The sequence below is a fragment of the Pezoporus flaviventris genome, unplaced genomic scaffold, assembly GCF_033815535.1.
Source record: "Pezoporus flaviventris isolate CSIRO_AGI_PZ_B2104156 unplaced genomic scaffold, CSIRO_AGI_Pfla_v1 ptg000116l, whole genome shotgun sequence".
Classification (NCBI taxonomy): Eukaryota; Metazoa; Chordata; class Aves; order Psittaciformes; family Psittacidae; genus Pezoporus; species Pezoporus flaviventris.
The window spans coordinates 1,874,755-1,895,966 of record NW_026892664.1 but is presented as its reverse complement, the minus strand read 5'-3'; the positions used below and the strand labels follow the sequence as shown (position 1 = coordinate 1,895,966).

Genomic DNA, 21,212 nt, shown 5'->3' with positions numbered 1-21,212 from the left:
CCGGGTCAGGCGCCCCGTCTCTGCTTCCTCACAGCTTCCCCTCCTCCCTGGCAGAGCATGAGCCTCACAGAGTCCTTGGTCAGGGTAAACATCACTTAGCAACAACCGAAAACATCGGCTTCACCAACACTGTTCTCAAACTAGAAGTCAAAACACAGCACTGCACCAGTTAACACAAACGAAAAACATGACTGCTACTGCTGAACCCAGGACATTATCCACCCCTTATTCCATACCATTCACGTCGTGCTCAGATCCCACATTTTCAATACACCATCGCTCTCCCACATATATACATCCATATACATACAGACCAAGAGGAAAAAATCATTTTCTTAGTGCATGGACCAATCCCTATAATGCTGCCGAGTCCATTCGGTCCATGATGTTCCAAGTTCATTCTCTGTTGGGATGATGGCTGGAGGGAAGTCAGGGCCAGTCGCTGGTGACCTGGAGACATCTAGTTGATGGGCTATAAAAGCATTACACAGCAGGCAACAGCATACCATTGAGTTCACTGGCTGTTTTCCCCTAAAATCAAATCCCCTTGAGGTATACATCGGACTTCCCCATCTTCCCGCATTACCCACCAAGTATATCCAGGTCCCTGAGCAAAAGCAATCCCACGAGTGGGTTTGCCTTTACCTGAAGCAGGAATAACCCAGACTGTCTTCCCCAGCAAATTCTTCATATGCACCACGGGAACTTTGTCCCCCTCTACAATATGTAAAAGTTCTGACTGGGCTGGGCCAGCCCTGTTGGCAGATCCTCTGGTGTTGGCCAACCAGGTGGCCTTTGGTAAATGTGTATCCCAATGCTTGAAAGTTCCCCCACCCATTGCTCTCAGTGTAGTTTTTAACAGCCCATTGTACCGTTCGATTTTCCCAGAGGCTGGTGCGTGGTAGGGGATGTGATATACCCACTCAATGCCATGCTCTTTGGCCCAAATATCTATAAGGTTATTCCGGAAATGAGTCCCATTGTCTGACTCAATTCTCTCTGGGGTGCCGTGTCGCCACAAAATCTGTTTCTCAAGGCCCAGGATAGTGTTCCGGGCAGTGGCATGGGGCACAGCGTATGTTTCCAGCCACCCGGTGGTTGCTTCCACCATGGTAAGCACATGGCGCTTGCCTTGGCGGGTTGGTGGCAGTGTGATATAGTCAATCTGCCAGGCCTCCCCATATTTATACTTCAACCACCATCCTCCATACCAAAGAGGCTTTAACCGCTTGGCTTGTTTAATTGCAGCACATGTTTCACACTCATGAATAACCTGGGCAATAGCGTCCATTGTTAAGTCCACCCCTCGGTCACTGGCCCATCTGTATGTTGCATCTCTGCCCTGATGGCCTGAAGTGTCATGGGCCCACCGGGCCAAAAATAATTCACCTTTATGTTGCCAATCTAAGTCCATCTGAGCCACTTCAATCTTAGCCGCTTTATCCACTTGTTGGTTGTTCTGGTGTTCCTCAGTGGCCCGACTCTTGGGTACATGGGCATCTACATGACGTACCTTCACCACCAGGTTCTGCACCCTGGCAGCAATATCTTTCCACAGTGCAGCAGCCCAGATGGGTTTACCTCTGCGTTGCCAGTTGCTCTGCTTCCATTGCTTCAACCACACCCACAGGGCATCTGCCACCATCCATGAGTCAGTATAGAGGTAAAGTACTGGCCACTTTTCTCGTTCAGCAATGTCCAGGGCCAGCTGGATGGCTTTCACCTCGGCAAACTGACTCGATTCACCCTCTCCTTCAGCAGTTTCTGCAACTTGTCGTCCAGGACTCCATACAGCTGCCTTCCATCTCCGATGCTTTCCCACAATACGGCAAGAGCCATCAGTAAAACAAGGCATACTGCTTTTCACTTTCTGACAGTTTATTATATGGTGGGGCCTCTTCAGCGTGCACCACCTCCTCCTTTGGTGACATTCCAAAATCTTTGCCCTCTGGCCAGTCCATGATGACTTCTAGAATGCCTGGACTACTGAGATTTCCTATTCGAGTTCGTTGTGTAATTAGCGCAGCCCATTTACTCCATGTAGCATCAGTTGCATGATGTGTAGAGGAGACCCTGCCTTTGAACATCCAGCCCAGCGCGGGCAACCGGGGTGCCAGGAGGAGCTGTGCTTCAGTGCCAATCACTTCCGAAGCAGCTCGAACCCCTTCATAGGCTGCCAGTATCTCTTTCTCAGTTGGGGTATAGCTGGCCTCAGATCCTTTGTAACCCCGACTCCAAAAGCTGAGGGGTCGACCTCGAGTCTCCCCTGGAGCTTTCTGCCAGAGGCTCCAGGTAGGACCGTTCTCCCCAGCTGCAGTGTACAGTACATTTTTACATCTGGCCCGGTCCGGACTGGTCCAAGGGCTACTGCATGAACTATCTCGCGTTTAATTTGCTCAAAGGCTTGTTGTTGCTCAGGGCCCCATTTAAAATCATTCTTCTACCGAGTCACATGATAGAGAGGGCTTACAATTGAACTGTAATTTGGGATGTGCATTCTCCAGATCCCCACAGCACCCAAGAAAGCTTGCGTTTCTTTCTTATTAGTTGGTGGAGACATTGCTGTTATCTTGTTGATCACATCTGTGGGGATCTGTCTACATCCATCTTGCCATTTTATTCCCAAAAATTGAATCTCCTTTGCAGGTCCCTTGACCTTACAGATGAAGGGACAATGTCAGATGAATTCCAGCTTCTGTGCCTGTAGTCAGCTGTGCAAACACACACTAGCACTGAATAACTGCTGCTTTCAATAATGTGCCTAAAACCAGAGGTCCTAACATACATATACTTGTAATTAAGGCTTTTAGGTGCACGTCCAACCCTTCAGTGTTTGCTCATGCAAAAGAGAAAACTCAATGAGACAATGCTTTTACTGGGAAGACTGATGACAATGAATCTAATCAAACTGTGTTAGGCTGTAGCAGATGGTGACCCTACATGCATTTGTCTTCAGCCTCTACCTCCAGTTCTGCCACATGAAATTCAAATTAAAGAGTCTTAATATATGAGCAATTTCATGTGACACTGAGATTGAGATTTCCCATTCACAGAAGTTAGGGAATGCAAGGAAGTGTTCAAGGCCGACTTGGACGGGACATGGAGCAATCTGCTCTAGTAGGTGCTCCTCTTCTGGACAGGGGGTTGGAACTAGATGAGCTTTAAGGTTGTTTCCAAACCATTCCGTCATTCTCCGATAGAAGAGCACAACCAAAATCAGCACAACAGATCTTCTCAATACAAAATTTACTCTGCTTTTCTCTTTTGTGTGTGCAGCTGTGTTTTGGAACAGAGAGCAATGCCAGCATCATGGAAGCCCTTCTCTTAGCCCATGATCAAGACCCCACACTGCAGCTATGAAAGAGCCACTGGGATCCATGTCTCCAGTTGCTTCACCATGGAAGAGAGGAACAACAGTTCAGTCACCAGCTTCATCCTCCTGGGGCTTACCACTGACAGAAGGCTGCAGCTTCTCTTGTTCATGGTGTTCACCTTTGCCTACATCACCACCCTGTTGTGGTTCAAACCTAGCCAGACAGCTTGTTCACTCACTCCCCCCACTTCTTTCATTCTCCCTACTCCTGGGGGGGGATGGAGAGGAGAATCAAAAAGAATGCAACTCCCCCAGGTTGAGATAAGAACAGTTTAGTAACTAAGGTATAATACAGATCACTACTGCTACCACCAATAATAACAATGATAAAGGAAATAACAAGGGAAGAGAATACATCACCTCACCACCAGCCAACCAGTAACTAGCCCCCCCCCAGCCCAACCAAGCACCGACCCATACCTCCTCCAACCCTGCAGTCCCCCTGCATGCAGACTACTAGCCCTTCCAGGTAACTCCCAGTTACATCCTGGCCATGACATGCTGCGGTATGGAATACCTCTTTGGCTAGCTTGGGTCAGGTGTCCTGTCTCTGCTTCCTCCTGGCTTCCCCTCCTCCCTGGCAGAGCATGAGGCTCACAAAGTCCTTGGACAAACCAAAACATCAGTGTTATCAGCTCTGTTCCCAGGCCGAAAGTCAAAACACAGCACTGCACCAGCTACCAAGAAGGAGAAAAATGACTGCTACTGCTGAGCCCAGGACACACCCTTGTGAGCAACATCACCCTCATAGTGGTGATATGCCATAGCTCACGCCTCCATACCCCAATGGACTTTTTCACTGGCAATTTGTCCTTCCTGGACCTCTGGTATTCCTGTGTCTACACCCCCAAGATACTTCTGAACTGCATCTCTGAGGACAAGAGCACCTCATTTGCTGGGTGTGCTGCTCAGTTCTTTGTCTCCGGTGGCTTGGCCTGCACCGAGAGCTACCTGCTGGCAGCCATGGCCTATGACAGGTACGTGGCCATCTCCAACCCACTGCTCCATGCTGCAGCCATGACCAAGAAGCTCTGCATAGGGCTGGTGGCCACCTCCTACCTCAGTGGCTTTGCCAACTCTACCCTCATTGCCAGCTACACGTTCACTCCCAGCTTTTGTGACTCCAACGTCATCGATGACTTCTTCTGCGACCTGCTCCACTGGCAAAGCTCTCCTGTGATGTGACAGACAGCTACCAGTCCCTCCTCTACTTCATCCTGACCTTCAACACCATCCTCCCTTCTGCACTCATCCTCATGTCCTACGTCTCCATCTCGGTTGTTATCCTGAGGATGTGCTCAACCGAGGGGCAGTGCAAAGCCTTCTCCACCTCTGCCACCCATCTCACCACCATCACCCTTTACTATGGCTCCATCCTCTTCATTTACACTCGGCCCAGCTCCTCCTATGTGCTGGAGAGGGACAAGGTGGTCTCTGTGCTTTACATGGTGGTGACTCTCATGCTGAACCCCTTCATCTTCAGCCTGAGGAACCAGGAGGTGAAGGAGGCACTGAAGACACTGCTGAAGAGACAGACAGCTTCCTAACAGAAGAAACCCAGGGGTTATGTCCCTAATGATGCACACAGCAAGAAGCGCACAGACCTTGTCTTGCCTGTGCCTTCCTTTGTTACTTATCACAGTCCATGCAGGAGCATAAGCTCTCCTGATCTTGAAGTGCATCGTGAGGGACAGGAGATTGTAAGCAGCGAGGAGAAGCAGACAGGCCAACCCAATATGGGTGATAAGCAGCTTCTGGTTTATTTGTGACGCAGTTCACACATATATAGGAGTGGTATTCAGCCACTCCTTCTTGGCATAACAGTATTGGTTAGCCCCCACGGCTTCCTCCACATTCTCCTCCCAGGTCCAGTCTCCGGCCACCTGTGGGGGCCACCCCCTGCCTTGCTTGCACAGTCCTCCAGAACTCTATGGTTCTGCTCTTAGAGTCATTCTGCAGCAGGAGATGGCACTGTGCGGACAGACCTCCTCTCCTTCCCACCTCTCCCCATATGAAATATATATCTGCTATAAAATGGGATGTTAGCAGCAGTTGGGATTGTTGCACATCACCTTTGCACTGTGCTTTATCTGAATTAAACATTCATTACTCATGCCCAAAAAAGTAGCGCAGCGGGAGCTACATGTGTCAGAGAATCATGGACAGCTTTGGGCTCGAAAGTACAGTAAGATCATCCAGTCCCAACCCCCAGTGACGGGCAGGGACACCTTCCACTACAGCAGCTTGCTCCAAGCCCCTGTGTCCAACCTGCCCTTGAACACTGCCAGGAATGGAGCACTTACCACTGCTTTGGGCAACCAGAAGTCATGAAGTAACGTGTGCCTGTTCCTGAGCTGTCCCAGTTATTTCTTCACGATGATGCCAGCACCACAGACACACGATTCCATAGTCCTAGACTATTATCCCAATGAAATATACACATGAGCACAGGTAGAGCAGGTCAGATTAGATGAACCCATGTCAGGAAGCATAAAGGCAATTGGGACTGACTTCAGTTGCCTGAACATTAACACCATGGAGGGGCCCCTCGGTCTCCCTCTGAGCATTCAGATGTTGCTCCAAAGCAGCCAAACCCTTCGGAAAGTGGCATGATGTACATGTCGAGGGCATGGCAATGTCCTGGGCCCTTCAGGACAGAGCAAATGGCACCACATATCTATATGAGGGCAACCAAACCTGACCTGGAGCATTTCACTGCATCTGTCTCCTTCCCTGAAACTTAACTGGTAGTTTCCACCACCACTTACAGGAAAACATGCAGAAAAAGGGGTTTCTTAGTTCTTCAATTATCTTTTCCTTTTCCTTTATAAAGTTTTAGTCCAACTGAAAGGAAAACTAAAACAAAGCTTTCAAGAATGTTGGGAGGAAGGATTATGAGATCTGCAGTAGTTTCATCTTCTTCAAATTTAGGTAAATAAAAGTTGAGTCATTAAATCAGAGTTTTGTGTCCCCACCTGTTCTCAGTGAAGGTGTGTTTCTGTACCTCCTTTTAGACTCATTAAATCAACCAGGTTGGAAAATTCTTCAGGCTCACCCAGTCCAACCCTTACCCCAGCACTGCCAAGGCCACCACTGACCCATGGCACTGAGGGCCACATCTACACAGTGTGTGAACACTTGTAGGGATGATGACTGCAGCCCTGCCCTGGGCAGCCTGTTCCAATGCCTGAGCACCCTTTGGGGCAGGAATTGTTCCTCAGCTCCATCTAAACCTGCCCTTGTGCAGCTTGAGGCCGTTTCCTCTTGTCCTGTCTTTTGGATTAAAACAAACTGAAAATAGGTTTGAGGGGGCAGCTGATGCAGTTTGACCTCTAGGAGGCCTTCACATCCTGACTGGAATTCATTTAATCCAGAGAAAGCTATTCAGAGATGCACATACCATGGAGAGAGGGTGCATGGTACAAATCCTTCTGATGTTCAGACCTGCTCTGAACCACATCCATCCTCACCAGCTGTCCTAGGAGGTAATAAAACATCCTCTTATTCCCATCCGTTCTAGAAGGGTCCTGACTATCTCGAAACTAGGCAAGGAATTTTTGATGTTGAGTCAGGTGACCCCATTGCCATGTTTATTCTCCAATCCCAAATTCATAATGGTAGGAAAATCACATTTATGAAAGCCAGACAGACATGGAGGATGGATGTAGTGGGCTACAACTTGCCTCAGTTTAACAGTTTAAGGACATTTTTAACAGGTAAAGAACTAAAGAGAGACACAAATAAATCCATCCCAAGACAACTAATAACAAGAAATTCAATGTATGAAGTGTCCTTGAAGAGGCTGAAAAGTGAAGAGAAATGCAATGAGCTTCCCCAGCTCCCTTTATTAGGGGTCAAAAGCAGGAAGGGACAAAGCACCCCATTAGCAAGAACCACATTATCTGCACATGTCATGAAGACAGGGATGTGTCTTTAAAGAGAGAGTAGGACCAAGCTTGTATGGGCACAGAAAGCCCTCCAGCAGGCCCGAGATCCAGGCTTTCACAATACAAGCACTCACAGCTATTTCCATCACAAGTGATGCTGCTCACTTTGCCAAAGCAAGAAGTGGTCCCTGGGGACCAAGCACCCTTCCAGGAGTCATCAGCTTTAACAAGACCTTCTGGGGTTTACCAAGGAAGTTTCCTCATCACCACAAAAGCTTCTCAGAAAACTTGATGTGACTTCCCTCACTCTTCATAACAAGCCATCAGAGATTAATTAGCTGTGGATAACAAGAAAGAAACTTTCCTCTTTGTTAACAGCAAAGTTCACTTCTACAGCTGCCTTGCTTGACAGGGATGGCTCATGCCCAAAGCCAAGGAGTTGGAGGGTCAGTGTGTTGGCATGTTTGTGTATTAAGGACAATTTCATGGGCCTGGATCATAGAATCCAACCTGGTTTGTGTTGAAAGGGCCCTTAAAGCTCCTCCAGCTCCAACCCCTGCCACGGGCAGGGACCCCTTCCACTGGAGCAGCTTGCTCCAAGCCCCTGTGTCCAACCTGGCCTTGAACACTGCCAGGGATGGGGCAACCACAGCTTCTCTGGGCACCCTGTGCCAGCGCCTCAGCACCCTCCCAAGGAAGAGCTTCTGCCTAAGAGCTAAACTCAGTCTCCCCTCATGCAGGTTAAAGCCATTCCCCTTGGCCTGTCCCTGCAGGCGCCTGTCCCTGCTGGCACCTGTCCTAAGCCCCTCTCCATGTTTCCTGAAACCCCTTTAGGCACAGGTTTATGGGGAAAAATTCCTTTCTTATGGCTCTAAAAAGAGCAAAACAACACTAGTATCTTCTAGGCAATAATTTCCTATCCATCCATGCAGAATAGAAACCCCTCATCAGGAAGTTACTATCTGCTATTAGCAACCTTTATAAAAGCAAACACACAGCCAGGACACTGCCAACATTCATTTTGCTTTCCTATTCTGTCCAGGAAGTGATTTATGCGTGCTGAGCTTTGAGGCTCTACTGCATTAGACATTATTGACCAACAGAAATGATTGAGGACAGGTTGGATGGTGATTGCAGCAACCTGCTCTACTGGAAGTTGTTTCTGCCTGTGGCAGGGGGCTGGAACTGGGTGAGTTTTAAGCTCCCTTCCAACCCAAACCATTCCATGGTTGTATGCAAAGCTGCTTTCACCTCCTCACTTTTGAGTGGGGTTTCTGAAGGACCCCAACACATCAGCACAGTGAGCTGATGTTTCCCATTAGACTTAAACTGACTCTTCAGGCTATGGCCTGTGTTTGCTCTGAACACAACCCACATTGTAGCTGTGTCTGCCCACCACCCTTCACTGCAAAGGCAGCAGAACCATCCACTTTTTCCAGAAGAAACCTCCAATATGGATGTTTAAAATAGATCCAAGCTGAATCAAAGCCCCCAGATGCATCCTTGTCTCCATAAGGGGAACCTTCTGTGACTAATTCAGATGTGGAAACCTACTATTAGATACTATTGCTCCTTTGACCAATGTGACTCAACCATCAAACCCTGGCATGAGAAATCATGAGTAAGCTGCAGCTGGGACGGAAAATAAGCTTGGCCTGGATAGGCAGACATAAGGAAATGAAGAAGTGATAGGGTAGTTCCGGACAACACTGAGAGTCTTTGAGCCATGAAACACGTTGGGCACATCTGCATACAACATATGGCCAGAAGCATGGAGCATCTGTGTCGTCAGCACCAAGTGACATTGAAGGAAATGCCAACACTGCTCAGGCAGTGCCTTGAAAGGCTGTTCCTGGACCAAGTTGCGTGACTGCTTATCACAGGGGATGAAGTTCCGCTGTGCTCCTAGGTCATCATGGTTGCAGCTTTCCACGGTGCAGGCCAATCCAGAAGAGCAAAATGGCCAGCTACATCCTAGGGAGGAAATAAGTACATTTCCTATGAAGAAATAAGGAGATGGGCACATGAAGCTGAGAGCTGGTCTTCATAATGTTCCCCACCACCATGGTGATGGAGATGAGTAAAACAGTCCCAAAGAGCAGCTTCTACACGTTGGGGAAGCCCAAGAGGACAAACGTGGTCACACTCAAGGGGTTTCCTCCAACCGCTCTCTTGGCAGCAGGAGACAAAGAAACATGGGAAGAGGTTCAATCACTTCTCCCAGCTCACAGGAACACACAGGGCATGAGGTTAATGCAGGATTTGGGGTTTCCTTTAGGACTGCACCCAATTCCTGGGAGAGAAAACCATGATGGTTGAAGGTCCTAAATAATATACTGAAAATAATACCTTGATAAAATAATAGGCAACAGTTCCTATATGGAAAAAAATAATCTTAAAGCTTAAATCCTAAAACTGTGGCTGCTCTGTTATGGAAAGAATTGGTCCTGCAAAACATAAGCATCTTCCCATGAGCATCCAAATTCTTTTTAACAAGGAGGCTTGTTTGGGATGATTTCTTTGCTGTCTGTGGGAGTTGCTCTTATTTAAGGACAAGTAAATACAATAATATCATGCCTTAATCTGCCACAAGTATTAGTGTTGCATTAAATAGGTAAGAAATCAAATTGGAGTGATTTTCTGACTCTGTAGTGATGTCTGAGTCGATTAAAGTGAGACCAGAATCCCTGAATGCAATTCCATGTACTTGTAGCTTCAAGGGAAAAACCACCCCTTCTCATCTGAATTATTCTTGCATGTATTTCTTCCTCTGTTCTTCCTTATATTTAAAGAACATGTGTGTATATATAGATGTACACGAGATGACTGCTGTTCATGTTAACCTGAAATATGCAGGCCTTAAAAAGATGAGGAGATAACCTTCAAATAAACATGTTGCCTGTTGAGAAATGAGCATTCCTCCTCCTTCCCCTACCACTTCACTCTTTCCATCAGCCCCTTTTCAAGCAAGAGGACCATTTCTTCAGCACAATTCATCTTCTCCCTCCACCCTTCCCAAAGCAGCTTTTACCTCCCCATTCCCCAGCCTGTGGTCAGATATTCATTGCAGAAAGTCCACCAGTGCTCTTCTCATGTTGCTGGTGGGCGCCTTTGCTGCAAGGACACATTGATGGCTCATTTCACCTCGGTGGACACCACAAGAGCCTTCTCCCTCTCTGATAAGCTGCCCCCCCAGCCTGTCTTAGTGCTTAGAGCAAGTCCTCCTCATAGGTAGGACTCAGCATTTTCTCTTTTTGAAGTCTGTCTGATTCCACGTGCCCATTTTGGACCCAAAACTGGCCTTTCAAACAACGTTTTGCATTATATGCCTCCAAATTTATATAACCTCAGGGTGGCTTTTTACTGCTTGCAAAAGGAGGAAATGAAACCAAGACTGGGACTTGTTCCTTGTAGAAAAAAGCAGCTGACAGGAGCCAGGGCTTTAACACCTTCAAATGGGTTCAGAAGATCCAGCTGAAGTTGTCTACACCCACCTCAGGCAGGAGGATGAAGACAGTTGCTGTTTCCCATTGCTAAGGGCTCACACACTCAATGGCCATTTCCTCATTGTCCTGGGTTCATCAGTAGCTGTCATTTTTCCCCTTCCTGGTAGCTGGTGCAGTGCAGTGTTTTGACTTTCGGCCTGGGAACAGAGCTGATAGTAATGTTTTGGTTTGGCCAAGGACTTTGTGAGCCTCATGCTCTGCCAGGGAGGAGGGGAAGCCAGGAGGAAGCAGAGACAGGACACCTGACCCAAACTGACCAAAGAGGTATTCCATACCACAGCTCGTCATGCACAGGATGTAACTGGAATTAGCTGGAAGGGCTGGGAGACTGCAGGGTTGGAGGAGGTATTGGTCAGAGCTTGGTCAGGCGTGGGGGGCGAGTTATCGGTTGGCTGGTGGTGAGGTGTTGTATTCTCTTCCCTTGTTATTTCCTTTATCATTATTATCATTGGTGGTAGCAGTAGTGATCTGTGTTATACCTTATTTACTACACTGTTCTTATCTCAACCCGTGGGAGTTGCATTCTTTTTGACTCTCCTTTCCGTCCCTCCGGGAGCAGGGGGAGGGAAAGAAGTGGGGGGAAGTGAGTGAACGAGTTGCCTGACTGGGTTTAAACCACAACACTCATTCTCATTCTCCTCCTTCCCCTTGTGTAGTACTTACATAAGTAAGTTGCAGATACATAAAGAGTAGACATCTCAAACACACACCTTGCATCTAACACCACTGAAACCAGCCATTCTCGATACCACAGCTTGTCTAAACAAAGGGCAAAACATCACCCATCCCACATCAAATACCCACATCTTATCACACACAGAAGCATGCCAGAAGCCAGCCTCCTCATTGCCTGTTCATCATGACCCAGCAGGAAGATGCATTGCAATGCTGGCTGCTGCTTCTGCTTCCTAGAACCTCACTTGGTGTTTGCTCTGCTCTCCTGGTCAGATGATAACACCATTGAAGGCAGTGGCAGCCCTTAGATACAGCAAACCACTGGCTTCCTTAAACACACACAACAAGGACCAAAAAGCTTTTGGGTTTGATAGCAGCAGCTCCAATGTGAAGCCACAATGAGCAGAGCGATAGGGTTGTAGCCACAGACTTGTGTTTTTAACACACTAAGAGCTCATGTTCCTATTTAAACACTTGGTGATGGTGAAGGAGAGAGCAGCTGGACATAAAGTCATTGAATATTGTTGTAGAAGGCACCAGAGAGACCTTATTGTGGCCTTTCAATACCTTAAGAGGGGCTATGAGAAATCTGGAGAGGGGCTTTGAACAAGGGACTGTAGGGAGAGGCCAAGGGGAATGGCTTTAACCTGCCTGAGGGGAGATTGAGATGAGCTCTTGGGCAGAAGCTCTTCCCTGTAAGGGTGCTGAATTGCTGGCACATGGTGCCCAGGGAAGCTGTGGCTGCCCCATCCCTGGCAGTGTTCAAGGCCAGGTTGGACACAGGGGATTGGAGCAAGCTGCTCTAGTGGAAGGGGTCCCTGCCTGTGGCAGGGGTTGGAGCTGGAGGAACTTTAAGTTCCTTTCCAATACAAACCAGGCTGGGATTCTGTGATGGGCTTGGGAGCATCCATCAGAGCCACCAGCGACAGGGGCAACCCTAAAGCACCCTTCAGAAGGGCCTTTTTCCCCTGGTGCTGCCCATTTCAGTCCTTTACCACATTCCTCATCTGTTCCTCCCCATCTCCTTCCTTCCCCTTTTGGGCACCGCTCCCTCAAGCTCTCCTTTGTCTCTTGTGCTTCCAGCACAATGCGTGGAAGAAGGTGAATGTCATCATCAAGGAGAGCACAAGGACTGGGGCTGCCTCAGGCCCCACTGAGGTGAAGATCCAAATTCCCCAGGAAGCCCTGTCCATGCAGAGGAAAGACAGGAGGGTGACCATGAGCAGCCAGCACAGAGGTACCAAGGCCAAGTCACGCCTGAGCAACCTGAGTGCCTTGGGTGATGTGAGCATTGATGTTTGCATGGACAAGAAGTAGAGGACAGCATTTACCTCGTCGTTAGCAAGGTCACCACGATCTTCTGTTCGCTCCTTTGCACCCAAACTTGTGAGCTATGGTTTGAGTACAAGGAATTGAAGATGGGTGGAAAGCTGGTTCACTGCACATGGTGCTTGGCATTGGTGAGGGACCCTGGTACCAGCTCCCGTTGGCGAGGTTCCCCTCATCTCCCTGCCATGATAATGTCAACCATGGCCCTTGTGAAGCTGTAACTGCTTCAAAAATGCTCCAAAAGTGGATGTGAAAGCTGGGCTTGTTCTGTGGTTTGCTCTAAGGGAGCCCAAAGCCCTGTTGCTTGCTCAAGCTGAGGTCATCTCCTCTGGGTACATTTCTTCTCCAAACTAATCAACACAGAGAAGAGATAATGACCTGCTTTGGGCTTTGTCACCTCCTGGGGCACAAAGAGATTCACAGTCCCACATCCCCACATCACTTGAAATAGGAAGGGGGTTTGCTGATGCTGGTTCATTCCCAGGCACCCTGCACAGCTCCAGGCACATTCATCTTCACATCCATCTCCGAGAGCAACAGGAGGGCAGCAGAGACAGAGCTGAGATGTAAGTGAGGGGCAGCATCTTTCAGCCCATCATTCTCCTGTGGTTCTCTCTTGCTAACAAGCAGCAGCTCCTGTCTTCATCTCCTGCCCTACTGCTGGGTCCTGGGCTTCTTGATGATGCTCTGGGCTTCCCAGGGAGCTGCTTGTGCTGTGTGCTCTCCACGCTGCTGCTGAGAAGGCAGGTTTGGAGATCACCCTGGTGGAGAACACCCTCAGGAGGTTTCCTCACCTCTGAGCACAAAGGTTTCCTGGATGAGCACCAGAAGCTTTCCTGTACAGGACATTCAGGGTGCTCCCCATTGCTGAGATGAGGCAGCTCCAAAAGATGATTTTTTTTCCCCCAAAGCATGTGTTCAAGAAAAGATTTCTTGAACCCTATTTCTACTGAAGATTCAAGGAACAGGTTAAAGAACCATGAAAAGGTTTTAGATCTGACAGAGTGTGTCAGGAGGGAGGGGAAACCAATCTCAACCTCTGTATAAGAATGCACAGGTTAATAGTATGGTTCTGGTTGATGGCAAATCAGAGGTGATGCATCTGGAGCCCCTTGCCATGGACAGGATCACTTTTCACTAGAGCAGGCTGCTCCAAACCCCAGGCAACCTGCACTTTCCATAGGTCAGGAACTCATTCGTGTTTCCAGTTAGGAAGAAGCCCGAACAAAGAGGGAAAGAGCGGGTGGTTGGCCAATGTCCATGAGAGGATGAAGGATGAGCTCTGCACTGTGAAAGCACCACGTTTCTCTGCATTCCAGGTTGAGCCAGGTGGACTCCAAGCCCCAGGCTCAGCAGGAATGCAGTCAAGGAAGTGCAGCACTAAGGTAAAGATACTTGGGTGTGCTACCTCCCCACTGCTTTCCACAGGGGTCATTGATCACCATCTCAAGGGGAGCCAGAGGAGCACACACCACGTTGTGCCATGGTGTTTAACTGCTTGAGCACCTCTTTGTTCTACCTGTGCTGGCACACGACTTTCACCAACCTGTTCCTTATTGAGCTGTGCCTGAACTCTCCTTTTCCATCCTGCAGGACTGTCTCTGAGCAGCTCCCACCACACAGAGGCTTTTCCACCTGGGACATCCCTGCCTCTTGGAGAAGAAACCCCCAGCCAGGAGCTCACACACAAAGCACCATCCAGCCCATGGCACAAAGCAATTGCTCTCAAGTGACCGAGTTCAGTCTGGTGGGATTCACAGAGGACCCAGTGACTCAGGTCTACTTGTTCCTGCTCTTCCTGCTCACCTACCTTGTCACCATTGTGGGCAACCTGGGCATCACCATCTTAATCAGGGCCAGCCCCCACCTCCACTCCCCCATGTATTATTTCCTGGGCAATCTGGCCTTTGTAGACCTCTGTTCTTCCACCATCATCACCCCCAAATTGTTGGTTGACTTGATGTCAGAGAAGAAGAGCATTGCTTATGCTGGGTGTGTGGCTCAGGTCTTCCTCTTTCAGCTTCTTGGGATAACTGAATGCTTCCTCCTGGTTTCGATGGCCTATGACCGTTACGTGGCCATTTGCCATCCCCTGCTGTACCCCCTTGTCATGTCCCCAAAGTGCTGTTTCCAGCTGGTGACTGCCTCGTACCTCGTGGGGCTGACCAATGGTGTGGGACAGACCATCAGCATGTCCACCCTGTCCTTCTGCAGCTCCAGCGTCATCGACCTCTTCTTTTGTGACATTTCCCCTCTCATCTCACTCTCCACCTCTGACACTACCCTCAGCCGCATCATCCTGACCACTGCAGCATCTCTCTTTGGTGTGTCCAGCAGCCTGATTATCCTGCTCTCCTACATGGCCATCATCCCCACCATCCTGAGCATCAATTCAGCCGAGGGCAAGCGCAAAGCCTTCTCCACCTGCACCTCCCACCTCACCACTGTCAGCATCTTCTATGGGGCATGCTTTTTTATGTATTTATTCCCCAGCTCAGACAGCTCAAGGGCAGCAGATAAATGGGCTGTGGTGCTCTACACCGTGGTGACTCCCATGCTGAACTCCTTGATCTACAGCCTGAGGAATAATGAGGTGAAGGAGGCTTTGAGGAGGCTCACAAAAATAAGATGATCTTGAATGGTGCAAGCTTAAGGCCAGACAGAATGGAGATGTGGGGTAGATGCTCAGGTATTGGTTAAGTATGGACAACATGTTGGGGGTCTTCTGCACACAGAATGCACTGATTGATATGATTGAGAATACAAATAATTTCACTCTCTGAATTTTGGTAATTATATTTAGTAGTGAATTTCACCTAATTAGTTAATTTGTACTTTATTTCACCTAACGAAGACACAGGTAGACAACTACAAGCATGCTCTCCTCTTCATCTCAGGAAAAGGGGGGACCTGATCGCTGCCTACACCTGCCTGAAAGGAGGATGGATCCAGGAGGGGGCTAGGCTCTGCTCCCAGGGAAGAAGGGATGGGACAAGAGGAAACGGCCTCAAGCTGCACCAGGTCATGTTTAGATGGAGCTGAGGAATAATTCCTGCCCCAGAGGGTGCTCAGGCATTGGAACAGGCTGCCCAGGGCAGGGCTGCAGTCACCAGCCCTGCAAGTGTTCACAAACCCTATAGACAAGGCCCTCAGTGCCATGGGTTAGGGGTGGCCTTGACAGAGCAAGGGAACACTTGGAGTGCATGAACTTAAAGCTCTTTTCTTTTTTGCTCTCCCTTTTGCTTGGCAGATGAGAATAAACTGTGAATTCTACCGTTCCACTGGATCAAACTTCATTTCATAACGGTGTTGTTAAATCATTAAGGGCCTTAAGAAAAGGACAAAACCACCTTCAGCAAGAAAAACAGAAATGATAGCAAATAAGTGTGATGCCATGCAGTCAGTATTATTAGGTTTTGATGGACAAAATGATTTCCAGCACCATTGACCTCATTTCATTTTAGACAGCAAAGAATTTAAGTGAAATAAGGTACTTGTGTGACCTCTGTTATGACCGAATGCGTTTTGAAAGCGTTTTAAGAAGTGATAGTGATGAATCCACACCAAAGGGCAGAAACTTTCAAGGAATCCCCATCCACTGCTCCACACCTTTGCTTTCCATTCCCCTGTTGGCAGCAATAGAAGCTGTTGCAGAATGGCTCTGAGAGCAAGGCCATGAATCCTTGGAGGCCTTGTGCGAGCAAAGCAAAGTGTAGGCCTCACATGTACGTGACTTAAGCTGAAGGACACACTGTCCTTGAGCTCTGGGGAAAGTACCGAGAACTGAATTGCAGCTGTTGTAATGAGGAAGATCCTTGAAAACAGAAACCGGATGTGGGAGGAGAATGTAAATGAAACCGTTTAGAACTAACCAATGCTGTTGTGACTAGTAGGCATAATTAACACTATGAGGATATAAGCGATGTGTGACACGAGTAAAGTAGAAGCTTGCTTATCACTCATATTGGGTTGTCGCGTCTTGCTTCTCCTCGCCATCAGCAGAAGCCATGGTCTCCATGGCAGCCTGATCACAACAGAGCACAGGAGCTGTGGTGCTGTTCAGCAGCCTCCAGATCTGATATGTGGCAGCCCCTGGCAGCCTGGAGCGATGGCATTGCCTGCCCTGATGTCTCTCCTGTTGCTTTCCTTCACAAAGAGCTGAATGGTGATGGGCAAACACAGTATACATAAAACACCCCAAAATACATCACTGTGTGCATTACCTCAGCCCATGGAGCTGCAGCCTCTGCAAGGACCGTAGTGAAACCTGGAGCCATGGCTGAGCCTTAGGACTATCCTAAGGACCCACATTAACCTAGGCTGGAGGGAGAAGGTCCATGGCTGGATTCGGTTAAGTCAGGATCTAAGTGGTTTTCTCATTTCTTAACAACACACAACTAACAGGCACCCAGGGTCAATCAGCTGAATCCTGCTTTGTTCCCAGAGCTTCCTGATAATTCCCTGGTTATTATTTAACCCAGGGGTTATCATTTGACCAGGAGCCAGAGCAAACACCACATGAGGTTCCAGGAAGCAGAAGCAGCAGCCAGCATTGCAATGCATCTTCCTGGTGGGTCATGATGAGCAGGCAATGACGTGGCTGGCTTCTGGCATTCCTGCTGAAGAGCTCCTAATGGCTTTAGCTCTCCACTCAAGTGGAGCTGCTTTCACTGTAGTTAAATCTGGTTTAAAGGCAACTGATAAATGCTGGGTAGGAGCTACCTCCCCTTTTTGGGTACTTAGTGATTGGATTTAGGAATCACTTTGAATGTCCTTAGGGAAGCACTTGTCTCCTTACATTTGAATGCACCATGTCACCTCTATGTGTTTACTGGGTCCATCAGCTCCCTTTATTGCTGAGGGAGATTTGGTGGGCTTCATGCCTCTCACTGCAAGGCGGACACCTCCCTTGCTCCAGCTGAAGAGATCTGAATGAGCTCTGCTGATTGCATTGGACAGTCTCATCAGCTGTAATGGGACCTTGGCTCATAAATAGATAAGGAGAAATTTTCATGTTTGGTTTGTACTGTAAGTCATGTCTAATAGAGGGTGAGTGCTGTCCTCTTTGGAGATGTCTGGTATGGTTCCCTTAGCTGGTAAGGTAAAAATGTCATGAAACAAGGGGAACATGTTTTTTCCCTATTGATTGGAAAGGATTTCAAGCCTTGGGTTTTGAATGTGTGGGTTCTACACTGAGGATGTGATTCCTCTCCAGTGTGTGGTATCTAGATGTCTAAGAAGAACCAGGAACACGGAGTACCAAGCTTTTCTCTCCAGGGTAGCTGGAAACTGAGTTAATTCCCTTCATTACAAGGGGTAATGGGTTAAAACTTAAACAGGGGAAGTTTAGGTTGGATATAAGAAGGAAATTCTTTCCTGTTAGGGTGGTGAGGCCCTGGAATAGGTTGCACAGGGAGGTTGTGAATGCTCCATCCCTGGCAGTGTTCAAGGCCATGTTGGACAAGGCATTGGGTGATACGATTTAGCGTAAGGTGTCCCTGCCCACGGCAGGGGGGTTGGAACTAGATGATCTTAAGGTCCTTTCCAACCCTAACGATTCTATGATTCTATGTAGAAATGAAAAGGTGAAATTCACTTTGGTTTTACTCCCTTTAAAACTGTTGGCCATGTTATCTTTATTTTCTTTTTGAAAAAGAATTGGGAGGTATTAGAATGGCTTCTTTTAGACACTGTTGTTACTTGGAGGAACCCTTCTGAGGTCCTGGTGGAAGAAGCAAGGAGATTTTCGTCAAGTACTGGTGAGTTCATCTCTGTGTCTGCCTTTACCACTATTGATGGCTTGGAAAGAGATGTTGGTGGCTTGAGATGAGCTCTTAGGCAGAAGCTCTTCCCTGGGAGGGTGCTGAGGCGCTGGCACAGGGTGCCCAGAGAAGCTGTGGGCCAGTTTTAGGTCCAAAATGGGCAGGTGGAATCAGACAGACTTCAAAAAGAGAAAATGCTGAGTCCTGCCTATGAGGAGGACTTGCTCTAAGCACTAAGACAGGCTGGGGAGCACCTTATCAGAGAGGGACAAGGCTCTTGTGGTGTCCACTGAGTTGAAATGAGCCATCCATGTGTCCTTGCAGCAAAGGCACCCACCAGCAACATGAGAAGAGCATTGGTGGTGAGTCAAGGGACTGTGCAATGAACCTCTGAGCACAGGCTGGGGAATGGGGAAATAAAAGCTGCTTTGGGAAGGGTGGAGGGAGAAGATGAATTGTGCTGAAGAAATGGTCCTCTTGCTTGAAAAGGGGCTGATGGAAAGAGGAGAGTGGGAGGGGAAGGAGGAGGAATGCTCATTTCTCATCAGGCAATATAGTTATTTTAAGGTCATCCCCTCATCTTTTTAAGGTCTGCATACTTCAGGTTAACATGAACAGCAGTCATCTCGTGTACATCTATATATACATACGTGTTCTTTAAATAGAAGTAAGCACAGAGGAAGAAATATATGGAAGAATAATTCAGATGAGAAGGGGTTGGTTTTTCCCTTTAAGCTACAAGTACATGGAATTGCATTCAGGGATTCTGGTCTCACTTTAGTGGACTCAAACATCACTAGAGTCAGAAAATAACTCCAATTTGATTTCTTATCTATTTAATGCAACACTAATTCTTGTGGCAGATTAAGGCATGATATTATTGTATTTACTTGTCCTTAAATAAGAACAACTCCCACAGACAGCAAAGAAATCATCCCAAACAAGACTCCTCCTTAAAAAGAATTTGGATGCCCATGGGAAGATGCTTATGTTTTGCAGGACCAATTCTTTCCATAACAGGCCAGCCACAGCTTTAGGATTTAAGCTCTAAGATTATGTTTTTCCATATAGGAACTATTGCCTATTCTTTTATCAAGGTATTATTTTTAATATATTATTTAGGACCTTCAACCATCATGGTTTTCTCTCCCAGGAATTGGGTGCAGTCCTAAAGGAAACCCCAAATCCTGCATTAACCTCATGCCCTGTGTGTTCCTGTGAGCTGGGAGAAGTGATTCAACCTCTTCCCATGTTTCTTTGTCTCCTGTTGCCAAGAGAGTGGCTGGAGGAAACCACTTGAGTGTGACCACGTTTGTGCTCTTGGGCTTCCCCAATGTGTAGAAGCTGCTCTTTGGGACTGTTATACTCATCTCCATCAGCATGGTGGTGGGGAACCTTATGACCACCAGCTCTCAGCTTCATGTGCCCATCTCCTTATTTCCTCATGGGAAATGTATTTATTTCCTCCGTAGGATGTAGCTGGGCATTTTGCTCTTCTGGATTGGCCTGCTCCATGGAAGGCTGCCAGCATGCTGACCTAGGAGCAAGGTGAATTTTCATCCCATGTGATAAGCAGTCACCCAACTTGGTTCGGGAACAGACTTTCAAGGCACTGTCTGAGCAGGGTTGGCTTTTCCTTGAATGCCATCTGGTGCTGATGACACAGATGCGCCATGCTTCTGGCCATATGTTGTATGCAGATGTGCCCAAATTCTTTCATGGCTCAAAGATTCTCAGTGTTGTCCGCAACTACCCTATCACTTCTTCATTTCCTTATGTCTGTCCATCCAGGCCAAGCTTATTTTCCATCCCAGCTGCAGCTTACTCATGATTTCTCATTTCAGGATCTGAGGGTTGAGTCACATTGGTCCAAGGAGTCATCTTGTCTAACTGTAGGCTTTCACATCTGAATTAGACACAGAAGGTTCCTCTTATAGAGACAAGGATGCATCTGGGGTCTTTGATTCAGCTTGGATCTATTTTAAGCTTCCATATCAGGGAAGCTGGTCATTTTGCTCTTCTGGATTGGCCTGCACCATGGAAAGCTGCCACCATGCTGACCTAGGAGCAAAGTGAAATTTCATCCCCTGTGATAAGCAGTCACCCAACTTGGTGCGGGAACAGCCTTTCAAGGCACTGTCTGAGCAGGGTTGGATTTTCCTTGGATTTCATCTGGTGCTGATGACACAGATGCTCCATGCTTCTGGCCATATGTTGTATCCAGGCATGTCCAACCTATTTCATGGCTCAAAGACTCTCAGTGTTGTCCGGAACTACCCTATCACTTCTTCATTTCCTTATGTCTGTCCATCCAGGCCAAGCTTATTTTCCATCCCAGCTGCAGCTTACTCATGATTTCTCATTCCAGGGTTTGATGGTTGAGTCACATTGGTCAAAGGAGCAGTAGTGTCTAATTGTAGGTTTCCACATCTGAATTAGTCACAGAAGGTTCCCCTTACGGAGACAAGGATGCATCGGGGGCCTTGATTCAGCTTGGCTCTATTTTAAACATGCATATCAGGGATTTCTTCTGGAAAAAGTGGATGGTTCTCTGCATTTGCAGTGAAGAGTGATGGGCAGACACAGCTACAATGTGGGTTGTGTTCAGAGCAGACAGAGGCCATCGCCTGAGGAGTAAGTTTAAGTCTAATGGGAAACATCAGCTCACTGTGCTGATGTG

The 21,212-nt window shown here is 47.9% G+C and overlaps 2 protein-coding genes across 2 annotated transcripts; both read left to right on the top strand.

Annotated features, from left to right (window-relative positions):
- The first annotated feature begins 3,397 nt into the window (after positions 1 to 3,397).
- Positions 3,398 to 4,920, top strand: LOC133282364 (olfactory receptor 9G19-like). The gene is given in 3 exon segments (XM_061478381.1): positions 3,398 to 3,519; positions 4,108 to 4,526; positions 4,529 to 4,920. Coding segments are annotated over 3 exon segments (933 nt in total).
- Positions 4,921 to 14,475: 9,555 nt separating this feature from the next.
- Positions 14,476 to 15,402, top strand: LOC133282366 (olfactory receptor 5G3-like). The gene has a single exon (XM_061478382.1). The coding sequence runs from the start codon at positions 14,476 to 14,478 to the stop codon at positions 15,400 to 15,402; it is 927 nt and encodes a 308-aa protein (XP_061334366.1).
- Positions 15,403 to 21,212: the final 5,810 nt, after the last annotated feature.